At 34.5% G+C, this 15,531-nt stretch overlaps 1 protein-coding gene across 4 annotated transcripts in view; it reads right to left on the bottom strand.

The window, feature by feature from the left end:
* The window catches only part of LOC145267077 (bromodomain-containing protein 8-like), an 81,183-nt gene that overhangs the window by 44,747 nt on the left and 20,905 nt on the right, over nt 1–15,531 (bottom strand). For all 4 annotated transcript variants that reach the window (XM_080123043.1, XM_080123045.1, XM_080123044.1 and 1 more), the window contains exons 5-8: nt 13,448–13,567; nt 5,615–5,695; nt 4,102–4,193; nt 1,335–1,444 (exon numbers count right to left, since the gene is read on the bottom strand). In XM_080123043.1, coding sequence (XP_079979169.1) covers nt 1,335–1,444; nt 4,102–4,193; nt 5,615–5,695; nt 13,448–13,567 — 403 coding nt within the window. The remainder of the gene's footprint in view (nt 1–1,334; nt 1,445–4,101; nt 4,194–5,614; nt 5,696–13,447; nt 13,568–15,531) is intronic.

Raw genomic sequence — 15,531 nt, 5'->3', positions numbered from 1 at the left:
TTTGGCCATATCGATGTCTTTCCAATTGGTGACTGCCAAGGGGGCAAGCAGAGTGGCTCACAAGTATAGAAATACAAAATTCAAAACAAACTCAAAAGAAATTAAAGAAAACAGACGCCAACATATTCTCTAGATATTAGTTGGACTTTGGGCTTTGTGGGAAACGACCCTCTATATGCTGACGTCTATATCTTGTCATCTGCAGATGCCTTTTTGCTGTCGGTTAACATTGGCTCATCTTGGCTTCCTAAATTTTCATAAACTAACCTAAGCCATAACTTGCCATCGACTACCAAACTGAAAACTGTCTTCAACTGCCACAAGCTGAAGACTGTCTATAAACTGTCTATTATTTTTATTGGAATCTTTTGAGGAGTAATTTGTGTATTTATTTTATATTTTTATTTTTTCACGGACTGTTATCTTCATAGTTTTTGTTTCACCATGTTGCGCAGTGGATAGAGGAGTTGAGTCTCTATGGCTCCAGGTGAGCATTGTCTGAATATAGCAACTTCAATCCTACCCAAAGCAGGCCAGAGGATTAGTCGGCCAAAACATAGTGAGACAACAACTATGGAAGGCAGTAATTACTGGGGATACAGTTACAAGATTCAGCATTCTTATCCCGTCGCAGTTAATAACCTGAAGAAGGCCAGAGGATGAGTTGACCAAAATGTAGTGAAACAACAACTATGAAGATGAGGATAACAGTCCACAAAAAATAAATAAATAAAAAAAATACAGTCTGTAAACTGTTCCAAAACTCACTCTCACCTCCTAAAACTATCCGTAAACTAACTCTAAATATATTGAACTCTGTCAGGTCTTAAAATTTTGCACAACATCGTTCCAGAGCTGACATATAGATGGCGCCACTAATAAAAAAGAATTTTTTTTTAAAAGAAAGGAACATCCATATGACGTACATTACCCATGACGAAACGAAAATATATTCCAAAAATCACATCAAAGTAGTTTTATTTTTAAATAAGACAATCAAATTTTATAAGCAACCTAAGAGCAGCTGTCTTGTCCGCCATTTTGAAAAACAATCTAAAACAAATGAGATAAACTAACAATAATTCAAACTTGTGGAATTTATGTTGTAATGTATGTGAATTCCCAGTAATCACTTAAAAATGATTTTCTTTCATAAAAATAAAATTGCTTGATCAATTTAAGTGATTTTTGGAAAATTTCCGTAAGATATTTCATAAAGATATTTTCTATAGTTTTGATTTTTAATTAGGTTAAATTCTGGACCCCTGATATTTCTTGTAGGACACCACCTTGTACATAAAAGCTTTTAAAAGTGAGCAAAGAAAAAAACTTACAGATGGAATTTCCATTGTATGGCTTGTTGAATCGTTGCTTTTTTCATCGGAGGTTTCTGAACCAGAAGTGCGGCTTTGTTTTACAGGAATTTGTTTGATTTTGAGAATTCCTTGGAGAAAAAAAAACATCAAATTATATTAAATTAAATGCATAGAAATATCCAGTGTTTCTGAAATATGTGTAATTTAGGTGCTTGTTTTAAACTAATGCATTTCAGGTGAAAACATTATTACGTACTTCTGTATCCTGGTGAAATTAGTATGAATTTCAAAAATTACAGAAATATAATCCAGTAGAAATTAATTACTAGTAAAAATAAATTTATTAAATTATTGAGGTTTACAATATGTTTTAATGCGGAAAAGTTACGCAACTAATTCAATGCGACAAACAAGGGAGATAATCCTCAACTTAAATTAAGGGTCCGTCGTTTTAAATTGTGGATGATTTTTTTGTTAACAAATCTTCTATTGGATCATTTTTTTGTAATTTTGAGAATGCCTTCATTCAGTCTCAAAAGACAAAGGATACCCTTTGTACGGGCAGCTGCATGTGTAATTGTGAAGCAAGGGTTGTACAATTCCCAACCACATCTCTCCTGAATCGGCACTGCTCGAGTCCAGTGGCAAGGAGAAGTTCAGGAAGATTGGAAACAATGCCAAGATAAGCAGAGAGCAAGCCTCAAATGGTCACTCATTTAGTACTGAACAGGTTCAACATTGCTTAACTTCGGTGATCTAGTGAGAACTGGTGTATTAACGTGATTATGCCATATCTATATATATATATATATATGTGTGTTTCAAAGTTCCAAAAATCAAGTTTTTTCAGTTGGTAGTTTACTATATTTCAAAATGAAAATTATTGCAATATCGTTTCATTTGTAACTAACAAGTAAACAAAATTATGTCTTTGTCGCATTTTCAGTGGTTTACTCAGATATATTCCTTAAAAAACATAGGAAAAAAAAAAACAACATTATTTTGAACAACTTTCTAGCGTGTGTCAGTTATATGAACCATGTAAGTTGTTCAAAATAATGTTTTTTTTTTCCTATGTTTTTTTAACATCAATCCAGAGAAGCTGTGAATTTTCAAAGCTAAGACGAAGATAAATAGGGTTTCCAATTGAATAGATAATCTGGACAAGTCTTGAATATAAAAATTTGCAGACAAAGAGCAAACTTCCTTCTCACATGAACACAAAAAATGATGTGTGGGAATTCTAAGATATCTAGTATGTTTTATTGAGTGATGCCGGTTTCTGAGTGATTTTTGGCAAAACATGGTTCAATTTGACTAGTCAGTTCCTATCACCTCTATCGATAAATAGAACCTTCCAATATTTTTTAATCATATCCTCTTAGTTAATATTGCAACAAAGTACATTTGGAATGGCAACATCTATAAATATAAAAGCGAAAATGTGTGTGTGAATGTATGTATGTTCGCTTTTTGTGTATGTCCGCAAAAGGCTTTTTTCGCTGGGCTTAAAACTTTTTATATGCTGTCTAAATGATAATATCTATAAGTTACAAACGGGGGTCGCGTGTGTATTTAATTTTCCCGACTTTCACGCGCTATTTTTTCCAGATTTTTAGACCGCCGCGTGTTTCTTTCGCTTTTCAATATAAAAAAGTGAAACTGGATCCGAATAGGCAGTTCCCTGGCCCACGGTCGGGTGGTCTCCGGAAAGCAATGTAAACGTTTGGTCAATGTCGGCTTTTCACCATCATACCAGACAATTGCTTTTATCTGGACACTCCCCTAATAAACAAGGAAGCTGGTTTTCCCCAAAGTTGGGTAAAAACAAATAAACCGGATTTTGACCTCATTAAAAACTGTCCCGCAGAAAATATTCTGCGACCTCATTATTTGACCTCATTAACTCATTAAGTGCAGGCACCAGTCAATTCTCTTCCTACTTAAATAAATGCAAACGTTTTTCAGTAACTCTTTCTTGCTGGCCGAGCGGTTAACGTGTCATGTTATTTTCACATTTTATTTTATAACTTCGCCTCAGGGCTTCGGGTTCAATCCTACTTACGTACCAAAACTTGTTTTTACCCCAACCCCCCTCTGTTTCTTCTTGATTTAAGAGCACACACACCTCGAAACACTCAGGCAACGCCAAGTACCCCTGCTAATCAATAATAAGCACAGCTCTTTCAGGCTTGTTTCATTTTACATGACAGTGTGTAGAAAAACAAAAAAAAAAAGGAAAAGAAAAAGGTACTTGTGCAGTTTAATGAAGACATTAAAAAATGAAAATATTGAAAAAAAAAAAAAAAAAAAAAAAGTTATATTGTATGTACCCATTATGAAATTAAGTTCTCCGAAAAAAAAAATTTCACTTAATTTGATCAACTAGTCTTTTTTTTTTTTTTTTTTAGAGCGGAAAAATAATTTTTCGTTGACAGCAAGCTGAAGACAGCCAGGTTTTAGGGGGGGGGGCGCCACGGGAGATAACTCAGTCTAAAGCACCGACATCCCTCCTCCACATGTTAAATAATAGCTTCTCTTCCTTCTTCATGGTCTAAAAATTGAAACATGGCTACCTTTTGCTCGGTGTCATAATTGTTTTTCCGCTGTAAAAAAAAAAAAAAAAAAAGAAAAAAAAACTACTCGATCAAATTAAATGAAATTTTTTTTTCAGTGAACTCCATTTCATGACGGGTACGTACAATAATATAACTTTTTTTTCAATATTTTCATTTTTTAATGTCATTATTAAACTGTACAAGTACCAAATAAAGCATTTGCTTACCTGGTGTAACTGGGGTTTTGTTGGCAGCTTCGGACATTTCATACCTCCTCTCACAAGCAGCTGCAACTGCTTCCTCTTTAGCACGAGTTTCCCTAATTAAAAAAAATTTTTTTTTTTTTTAAATAATTATCTACCTAATATTTTATCTTAAAACTTAAACTAACAATCTCAGTTATTGTCCAGAATTCATTCTATTTTAAACATCAAAAATAAAGAAACATGATGTACATCCCCATGACAAAATGAAAATACCATCTTCCAAAAATCAGTTTTAAAAGAGAGAGAGAGAGAGAGAGAAACGGGTAAAAAGGAGAGAGAGAGAAACGGGTAAAAAGGAGGGAGGGAGAGAGGGAAGGGTAAAAAGGAGGGAGAGAGGGGTAAAAATGAGAGAGAGAGAGAGAGAGAGGGAGGTAAAACTGAGAGAGAGAGAGAGAGAGGGGTAAAAATGAGAGCGAGAGAGAGGGGTAAAAATGAGAGCGAGAGAGAGGGGTAAAAATGAGAGCGAGAGAGAGGGGTAAAAATGAAAGCGAGAGAGAGGGGTAAAAATGAGAGCGAGAGAGAGAGGGGTAAAAATGAGAGCGAGAGAGAGAGGGGTAAAAATGAGAGAGAGGGGTAAAAGAGAGAGAGAGAGAGAGAGAGAGAGAGGGGTAAAAATGAGAGAGAGAGAGAGAGGGGTAAAAATGAGAGAGAGAGAGAGAGGGGTAAAAATGAGAGAGAGAGAGAGAGAGGTAAAAATGAGAGAGAGAGAGAGAGGGGCAAAAATGAGAGAGAGAGAGAGAGGGGCAAAAATGAGAGAGAGAGAGAGAGGGGCAAAAATGAGAGAGAGAGGGGCAAAAATGAGAGAGAGAGGGGCAAAAATGAGAGAGAGGGGCAAAAATGAGAGAGAGAGGGGTAAAAATGAGAGAGAGAGGGGTAAAAATGAGAGAGAGAGGGGTAAAAATGAGAGAAAGAGAGAGAGAGAGAGAGAGAGAGAGAGAGGGGTAAAAATGAGGAAAGGAGAGAGAGGGGTAAAAATGAGGAAAGGAGAGAGAGGGGTAAAAATGAGGAAAGGAGAGAGAGGGGTAAAAATGAGGAAAGGAGAGAGAGGGGTAAAAATGAGGAAAGGAGAGAGAGGGGTAAAAATGAGGAAAGGAGAGAGAGGGGTAAAAATGAGGAAAGGAGAGAGAGGGGTAAAAATGAGGAAAGGAGAGAGAGGGGTAAAAATGAGGAAAGGAGAGAGAGGGGTAAAAATGAGGAAAGGAGAGAGAGGGGTAAAAATGAGGAAAGGAGAGAGAGGAAAAGTGAGAGAAGTTAGAGATATGGAGAGAGAGATAAAGTGAGAGAATGAGAGATAAAGTGAGAGAAATAAAGTGAGACAGAGATAAAGTGAGAAGTGAGAGAGAGAGATAGAGAAGCGAGAGAGAAAGAGAAAAAAAAAGGAGAAAGAAGAAAAAAAAGAAAACAGAGATATATAATGTAAAAAAAAAAAAAAAAAAAAAAAAAAAGGGGGGAAAAAGAGAACCGTTTCACATACCTAACAATATTCTCCCACATTTCCGGCAAACGATCATCAAATTGACCACTTTGGATGCATTCAATTTCATGCTTTAATTTTCTAAGAAAAATAAAATAATTTAATAAAATATTTCCAAATGATTATCAGCATCAATCACTTAAAAATGCAACAAGTGTTATCGATTATGATAACTAGAGATGATGAGGAGAATAAAAATTTAAACCACACATTTAAGACAGAAATTTTTAAAAACATTCAAGTTTTAAAAAATTAAACAAAAATTAGATTAGATTTGTTTAAATAAATAAATAAATAAAATGAAAAAAAAATTACATTAGGAAATTTACTTGTGAAAATTAAACACGTTTTAGCTGACAACTATTGAAGCTTATGCGATAATTTGAATTTTAGGCCAGAAAAGTAATTTGTCGAAAAGAATAATAAAATGCAATTGTATTAAAGGTATGTTTGTGCCATAAAATATAAACATTTGGAGATAAAAAATTAAGGACAAAATAAAAGGACCCCAGTCAACTTCACTAAGAAAAGGACAGATTTCGGTCGACACCAGTTTAATCTTCACCTTGGCACGTTAGAGCAGATTTTTGTGACCAAGAGTGCTTTTTTTTATATATTTGTACTCCTTGATATTTTTTATTAAAAAAAAAAATTAATTAAATAATAACGAGTTATATTATTTATTTGCGACAAGGATTGATTGTTTTTATGGAGAGTGCATTTATATGTTTACATTTATATTAGACTAGCAAGCCGCCAGTCGTAAAATATGCTTAAAAATGATATTTTGATTAATGCAGATTTCGCATTTATTATATTACTAGCAGTGGGTACCCAGCATTGCCCGGGTTTTTAGATGTGTGTGTGATTGGGGGTGGGAGTAAAATGAAAAAAAAAGCGAAGTAATAACCTTGTTTAAATATTATAAAAACAAATAATGTTAAAACTATCAAGGGGGGGGGGGCTCGAACTCGAATCATTGAGGCGAAAGCGCAAAAAAAAAAAAAAAAAAAAAAAAGTGATGAATTAACTAAAAAGTGAATTGGGTCAAATATCAATTCCACAGTGAAGTTTGTTTTGGCTTAGTTTCAGTAGTCCCGCATCATACTCGATTTCTAAATGAATTATTTTGTTTTCTGAAATTCTAAATGAATTTATTTGTTTTAATTTTAATTTAAGTGTAATGCAAGTGGATTCACGATATCGTTGCGTTGTAATAATCAAACAGTAAAGAATGAATTCTTTGTGTAAAAATAAATGTTTAGTTGCAAGCAATAATAAATAAAAGGTAGAGTTATATTTCAAAGTTAGAGTCGTTAAAACTGGAAGTAAGAACTGGTTAGTCCCGCAGGTTGCGTCTAACATTAACTAAAAAAAAGCAAAAAGAAAACAATAATATTAATCGCGTTTTCTTTTTATATTTTTTTAATTTTTATTTTATTTGGGGTAAAGACAGAAAGCATAAATCAGGGAAAGAAGATACAAAAAAAAAAAAAAAAATGACATAAATAGCCTTATATGATTCCAAACCGGTGTTTCCTTGTACTGTTCCTTGTGAACGCATTCAATGTAAATAGGGAGCGGGGAAAAGAGGAATCTAATAGAGAGAAAAGATGTTGCAACTTCCATTGAATCTAACCGATTTTGGCAGTGGACTTTCACCAGAAAAAATATAGGAATGTACCATTGTCGAGGAACTGGTAATAGGCCTAGGTAATAGGCCTATAGCACACCTCAGATAATATGCTACAGTTTGTGCGCATTACATTTGCATATAATGTCATTATTTTTAATCCTATTAAGGTCAAAGTTGGAGGGGAGAAAATGAGTTGATTTTATTTATATAGAGAAGAGAAGAAGAGAAGATATTGGACCCAATATATAGTAATGATTTAAAAAGTTAAAAAAAAAAAATAAATAAATAAATATATGACTTCTGCGCCACAACCGAGAATCAAAATCAAAACATTTAGCTTACAATTTACTTTTTCCTTTGATGTTAATGCCTGAGTTATGAAGACATGTTTGCTGCAAGTTAAAACATGAACCAATACCTATTATGTTACGCATGCATATTTGTAACGCCATCATTTGACCTTCACCTGGCAAATTAAAAAAATTTTTTTTTTTTTAAATTTTCACACTTTTTCACTGACTTTCCCAGGCTAAAACCCAAATATAAAGTTTTGCATGAGTTCAAATACCCTATATATTAAGTTTCATGCCTGTAGACCAAAAACTGAATGAGGAGTTTGGTAGGCAAAATTTTTTAAACAAATATATCAATATATGCATACATAAATATATATATATAAAAAAAGTTTGTGTTTACTATAACCTTTCACACAAATATTACACAAGTATAAATCATGTAGAATATCTGCATGAATTACACGTAATAGTTAACTAAAGATGATCATGACATAAGAAAACCGAAAAAAACTAATAGAGAATTAATTAAAATGAATGTTTAAAAGAATATGAAAATTAGTTTGATCTTTTTGCAGATGAATGCAATTCCATGACCCATATATAACAAAGTTGTATTTTCTTTTTAAATAAATAAAAAAAAAAAATGGTTCTGGAACTTGTACAGTTTAGTCAAGACATTAAAAAATGAAAATATCGAAAAAAGGTTATATTGCACGTATCCGTTACGGAACAAAGTTCTCTGAAAAAAAATTTCACTTAATTTCATCAAGTAGAAATTATTTTTATAGCGGAAAAACAATTTGTTATGATACCGAGCAAGAGGTTTGATTTTTAGGAAGAAAAGCTAGAATTAAAGATGGGGAGGGAGTATCGGCGCTTTACATGGAATTATCTCCTTGTGGCGTGTTAAGCAAATTTCACAATGGCTGACTTCAACGGGCTCTCATAAGAACGTGTTTTTCTGCTGTAAAAAAAAAACAAAAAAACTACTCGATCAAATGAAGTGAATTTTTTTTTCGGAGATCTTCAGTCCAAAACAGATATGTACAATATAACCTTTTTTTTTTTTCGATATTTTCATTTTTTAATGTCTTGACTAAACTGTACAAGTACCATGGTTTTAATATGAATATCAATACACAAAAAGAAACCAATTTATAGAAGTATAGATTTGGGTTTGTTTTGAATGCATATCGTATTTAAAATTGTCGCCAACAAGTAGTTGTTTACAAGTAAAAACAATAAGTTAATCCGGCCTTGTTTTCAAAAACAAATGAACTTAGTTGTTTTCAGTTTCCGATATTGGAGAGTACCGACCGCACAAAGATTTTTTTATATTTTAGCTGGACAGGTGGGGGGGGGGAGGGGGGTCAAATCTGATTTTTTCCCCTCTCATTTATAGGGGGGGGGGCAAAGGAGGGGAATGGCGACCCCCCCCCAAAAAAAAAAAAAAACTTTCCTTGCACAGACGGTGGTAATTTCTCTTCTAAAATAAAAGTTTGGAAAATCGAAAACGAGGCCAGATTAACTTGTTTTTTACTTGCAAACAACTATTTGCTGGTGACAATTTTAAATGCGATATTCGTTCAAAACAGACCCACATACTCCTAAAAATCAACTTTATAATTCTAAGTCTTCATTCCGTCTACCAGGCAAAAATACTTAATATAATCCCTTTCTTTTTGTTTTTTTCATTTTATTGTTTGTTTGTTTTTTCTTGTAAAAATATCAATCCAAATTTTAGTTTAAATAGTTTTATTAAAAAAATATTTTGTAAATATATAGACGCACTCTCCATAGAAAATCAGTCTTGGTTGTGAATAAATAATATAACTCATTAATATCATTATTATTTATTTATTTTTAATAAAAATATCAATCCAAAGATTAATTAAAGTTGTGCAAATATATAATAAACGCACTGTTAGTCACAAAACTCTGCTCAAACATGTCAAGGTGAAGGTGAAACCAGTGTTAAGAGAAATCTGTCCTTTTCTTAGTGAAGTCAGTTGGGGTACTTATTCTATACTTCGTCCAAAGTAATTTTTATTAGTCAACCATGGTAACACTCTGCTGTTTAGTACTAGAAGTTGCCGGAACTTATTCTATTCACTTTTTGCAATCACAGTAGAACTTCTCCACCTTGTGCTGGAATGATATCCCTAAGGTAACAAGACTTCTCGATAACCTCAATCCAGGGTGTAGCCAGGAAGGACCAGGAGGGTTGTTCGTTTTTTTTTTTATAATTTGGCAACTTAAAAATTGCAATTAATGCTCATTCAATGTTATTATAATGTGAAATTTAAATATTTTGATTTATGAAAATTTTTTATATCATTACTTTGTCAAATTGCTCCACCTGATTAATAAATGCAATTTTTGGGTTGCCCTAATTATGACTTTTCAGGTTTCATATTTTTTTTTAAAGCCTTAGTACTTTTTGCCACATTCTGGTTGTAATTAAATGTTTATAGATGTACGAAGGAAAACAAAAAAAATAATGAAACAAAATAATATGGAAAGTTTTGTTTTGTTTTCATACAAAAAAAAAGGAAAATAAATTAGTAAATATTTTGAACAAAACAAAACGAATCCAATCCTGCAAAATGTATATGTAGGTAAACTTTGAGATGTAAACCAACATTTTGTTAATCTTTCCTAGGCATGGTCCCAAATGATAGCCGCTTACGTCCAAGTGGCGAATATGCCTTTGTTAGGGGGTGAACGTGAGTAAAAAAAAAAAAAAAATTTTTTTTCAGTGACTCCAGCTTACTCCTGCAGTGAAGATCTGACCAGGTTTCACTTCTATACACCATCACATTGCATACACATACCTGATAGACTTTTCTCTTGATTTACAGTAGTGACGCTCTGCTGGTTAGTAATGGCAGAAATTCTCTGAACCTACCCCATCCACTCCTAATTCTTGCAATCACACTGGCACCTGCTCCACCCTGTGTTCCAATGTTATCATCAACGTAAACAAAACTTCTTGACAACCTGAATAGTTTCACCATCCAGATATACTTTTCTCCACATCCGAGTTCTCATCCATCATCTTGGTTATCCTCTCTCAACCTACAAATGCCACAAAAACTTGAGCTGCACCTTTCCGCAAACTGAACCAGGGGAAAGTTTCTCTTTAACCCTGCATTAGTCCCATAGGATGTTTTGTCATCCCAATTTTTCTTAAGTGCTCATAATTCCTAGTTGGCAACTTATTTCTTTTTCTCCCGCTCAGTACTCTCCTGACTCAGTGAGGGTATAGTACACATGGTATGGCACAATTGTATCTGAGTTTTCCTTGGAGGTAGACGTCACTTTGTCCTCTTGGGGAGTCTAGTCACCCCATTGGACTAATGTAGGTATGATTTTATGATTTATATATTTTTATGTTTTTCCAGTGGGAATGAAAATTTGTAGATATAAGCGCATATTATGTCTCATTAGGCTACTCTTTAATAATTAATATGGAATTAATGTGTTTTCGTATTTTCTTTATCATAAGTTTTGATTGGATTATTATTTTATTTACAATTTATTACTCTTTCAGTCTTGTAACTATGAACTTGGCCTTCGAGTCGAGATCAAAGTGTAGTATCTGTTCCGGCAGATACTGCAAGCAAAGACCATATGTGGGGGAAACCCCACATATAAGACCTTTGTCAATGTAGGGGCAACCCTTCATACCAATTGTCACTATCCAGCTCCCCTACTCCCTGGGGAGTTGGTCCCCATTTCCCCATCACTCCTCACTTTAAAAATCAGCCTTGTGCCTAATTTGCTCAGTGGGGGAGCAAATAAATACCTCAAAGTGTAGTATCTGTTCTCCAGATGCTACACTTCAATTTCTGGTTCTCTGTCAGTGGAGGAGAAATCCTTCATGACTGAGACAATTTTTATTTTTGTTCCTTTTCTCCACATTAAAAAAAGACCCTGGTGTCTAATTCTGTCCCGTGGGGAGGCAATGTAAATAGGAACTATGAGCTTAGCTAATGTAATACCTTAATTTTTAATAAGTTTTATAACTTCTTAACGTGAATAGTTTCACCATCCAGATAGACTTTTCTCCACATCCGAGTTCTCATCTAACCCCATTGTTTTACAATTCTTTTACACAAATTAAAGCTGCTACCAACACGTTATGTAGTATAAAAAATGAAAATGTATTAGTACAACCATTTATCTATATATATAAAAGCGAAAATGTATGTATGTATGTTCGCTTTTTGTGTATGTCTGCAAAAGGCTTTTTTTCGTCTGCCTTCTTGCTCGGCTCGCTTCTTCTTAAAACTTTATATCACATCTAAATGATATCTACGACTTAAGAACGGGGGTCACATGCGTATTTAATTTGCCTGACTTTCACGCGCTATTTTTTACCAAATATTTTGATCGCCACGTGTTTCTTTCGCTTTTCAGTATAAAACAAGCGAAAACTGGCTTGCAGCTGCGTCATATTTCAAGGTCAAACATCACACGACTTAAGTTTCTCACACCTGTTAATTTCATTTTATAAACATTAAATTAAAATGCTTTTCATTCCTCTTCTCTCGTGGCCGAGACGGTTAGGTCCCAGGGTTTTTTTCCATTTCGTTTCCACCTCCAGGGTTCAAGTCTACTTTCCTACTAAAACTTTTTTTTTTCTTTTACACATCCAAACACCCAGCCAACATTTTTTTTTTAAAACAGGGTTGTTTTGATCACCCCCTCCCCCAACACACACCTACAAACACCCAGGCCACGCCAGGTACCCTGCGCTAGTTACTATTAATGGAATTTTCTGCTGATAGTAAATATGGCTTCAAATTACATTTGCTGCTGAAAAGAAAGATGGTCTCTGTGTGAAAAATATTTTGAGCAATTTAAATGTAATGTAAACCAACATCTTGTTAATCTTTCCTAGCCCCTTACGACCAAGTGGCAATATGCCTTGTTTAAGGGTGAACGGGAGTAAAAAAAAAAAAAAAAAAAAAAAAAATTCTTTCAGGGACTCCAACTTACTCCTGCAGCGAAGATCTGACCAGGTTTCATTTCCATACACCATCATACACATGCCTGATAGACTCTTCTCTTGATTGACAGTAGTGATGCTCTGCTGGTTAATAATGACAAAAGTTCCCTGAACCTACTCCATCCAATCCTAATTCTTGTACTCATGATTCCTAGTTGGCAACTTAATTCTTTTCCTCCCTCCCAGTACTCTCCCGACTCTGTAAGGGTACAGTACACATGGTATAACACATTGTATCTCAGTTTTCCTTGAAGGTAGATGTCGCTTTGTCCTTCTGGGGTGTCCAGTCACCTCAGCTGACGAACATAGGTATGATTTTATGATTTATATATTTTTGTATTCTTCCAGTGGGAATGAAAATTTGTAGATATAAGCGCATATTATGTCTCATTAGGCTACTCTGTAATAATTAATATGGAATTAATAGGTTTTCATATTTTCTTTATCATAAGTTTTGATTGGATTATTATTTTATTTACAATTTATTACTCTTTCAGTCTTGTAACTATGAGCTTAGCTAATGTAATACCTTAATTTTTAATAAGTTTTATAACTTCTTAACAACTTGAACAGTTTCACCATCCAGATAGACTTTTCTCCACATCTGAGTTTCATCCATCTCCATTGTTTTACAATTCTTGTGCACAAATCAAAGCTCTCACCAACACGTTATGTAGTATAAAAAAATGAAAGAACGTATTAGTACAACCATTAATTACTATAAATGGAATTTGCTGCTGATGGTTTCCATTTACATTTGCTGCTGAAAAGAAAGATGGCTGCCACGTGAAAAATATTTTGAGCAGAATAACAAAAATAAAGCGAAACATTCTTCGGTCAACACCAAGTAGGTATTACTAGTAAGACAGAAAAAAGTTTTTACTAACTTGTATTTAATTTCTTCTTCCGCAATTATCATCTTTAACTCCTCCAACCTCTCTATCGTCAACTTCCTGACGATTTGTTCCCCCGGGGTTTCGTTAATATCTTTATCGCCACGCTTCCTTCTGAAATAATGAAATGCGAAAAGGAAATTATTCTGAAAAGTTTGGTGCATATGAAAACACAGGGTGATCCGAAAACAATACTAATACTTCAAGTTAGCTGTTGCTTACACTTGGAAAAAGATACCCCTTTCCCACTCCCTAAAATAAATTACAGACATTAATCATATTTTTGAATGTTTGAGATAAGGATTGATAATTTGTATTATTTGGACTACTGCTCTCATCTTGAGTGTTATTCTCACATTTCAGCCTAGGAACCTCCGACCTTCTTCAGGTGTACCTTGTTTAATCCTTTAACAGAGCATGTATAAGTGCGTGTGAAAATAGCAGCAGCCGAAGGATAGATGGCTAGCGAAGGTATTAGCAGCAGCAGTCGTTTGAGCATGTATGCAAATTAGCAAGTGTGCGCAGGCTTGCATGACAAGAAAAAAAAGGACAACACATATCAAAGAGAGTAAAATGCTTGCCAGTAAAGATGGACATGTAAAGTCGAAGGCGAGAAATGGCTGGCTATGGTTAGTGTGAGGTCAAAAGAAGTATGAGCTGAGCAAGATGGACATGTGAGCCCATCATGGTGGTAGTGAGAAACTTTTAAGCTGGTATCAAGATGGCGGGGTTTTGTTAATATCATGGCAGTGAAGAGTAAAAATAAATTAAAAAAAAAAAAAACAAGAAGCAAACATTGTTTGGAAAGTAACGGCAATAAATGCCTTTTGCTAAAACAGAAAAACAGCCGAGTTAGATTTATTTATTTTTGTTCATTCATTCTTTTGCGATGGTACCAGACGGCGTGGGGGGTCCGAGGGAGGTTTGAAGTGTAACGAGCACAGTCTGAGTGTAACAGCTACATTACAACTCTTGAATCTTTCTGTTGAACTCATGAATTTGCATGTAATTTTGAACAGAGCTGTTTATTTAATCATATGACAGTAGCATGCTCTTGTTCTGTCAGCCATCTTAAATAATTTGCAATTCTGTTCTTAGTATCGCCTGCACTGAGGACTGAACTTTCAACCTCCTGAAGGATGTTACTTAGAATTGATTTTTATTTTGTGTTTATCTGTATAATGGCTGAAAGTTATATGGAAATCTGCCCTTTCGGATTAGATAAAGAAAAACTTTTTTAGAAGTGAAAACGAAGTTGCTTTATGGTTCATCAGCATGGCCTCTCAGTAAAAAAACTTGAAATTAAGTTAGATGGAACTTACACTAGAATGCTCCAGGCAGTGTTAACCTTGAACCGGAAAACACACCCAACCATGTATGGTATGGTCAGTTGCCCAAAATCTCTTTAGTAATGGGAGAAAGAAAAACACGATATGCCGGATATTGCTACAGAAGAAAAGATAAGGTTGTCAAGAATGTGGTACTGTAGGATTCTAAACACAGAACCACTAAAGTCGGAAGACCTGTTAAAACATACACAAAATTATTGATAGAAGACGCTGGCTTACAACTTGAAAATCTTCCTTAGACCGTGGAGGATAGAGACCTCGGGAGGGAAAGAGTCAATCTGTTACAGAGAAGGTGTCCTAGGAATCACCAAAACACAGTGAGTTAATCCCAAGAATAAGGTGATCTGTAATTCATGGTCCCGGGAGTGAGCTGGGACAGTCAGGGGAAAATGCATCATGATGACGTCAATCCCAGGAATAAAGTGACCTATATTCATGGGGCCTGATACCTGGGATCATCGGAAAAGGAATTTGTCAAGATGACGTCAATCGGCCAGGAAAGCTAACTGATATTAAAATGGGTTAGACCAAAACCAGCAAAAGAACAATAAACAAAGCTGGCGAAAATAATCGACATGGGAACTCTTACGCAGAGAGTTTGGGAAACAATAAACAAAGTTGGCGAGAAAAAGGTTATCAGGTCAATCGTTACAAATAAAAAGGAAAGAGAGGGCAGAGACACAGAGCGATAAATACAGGTCGACAGAGTTCTGAAAACCCATCCTACTC

Source organism: Euprymna scolopes, chromosome 42 (assembly GCF_053919585.1).
Source record: "Euprymna scolopes isolate OS-2025 chromosome 42, ASM5391958v1, whole genome shotgun sequence".
NCBI classification, from domain to species: Eukaryota; Metazoa; Mollusca; class Cephalopoda; order Sepiida; family Sepiolidae; genus Euprymna; species Euprymna scolopes.
The sequence above is the reverse complement of the archived record's forward strand: the minus strand, read 5'-3'. Positions and strand labels throughout refer to the sequence as shown.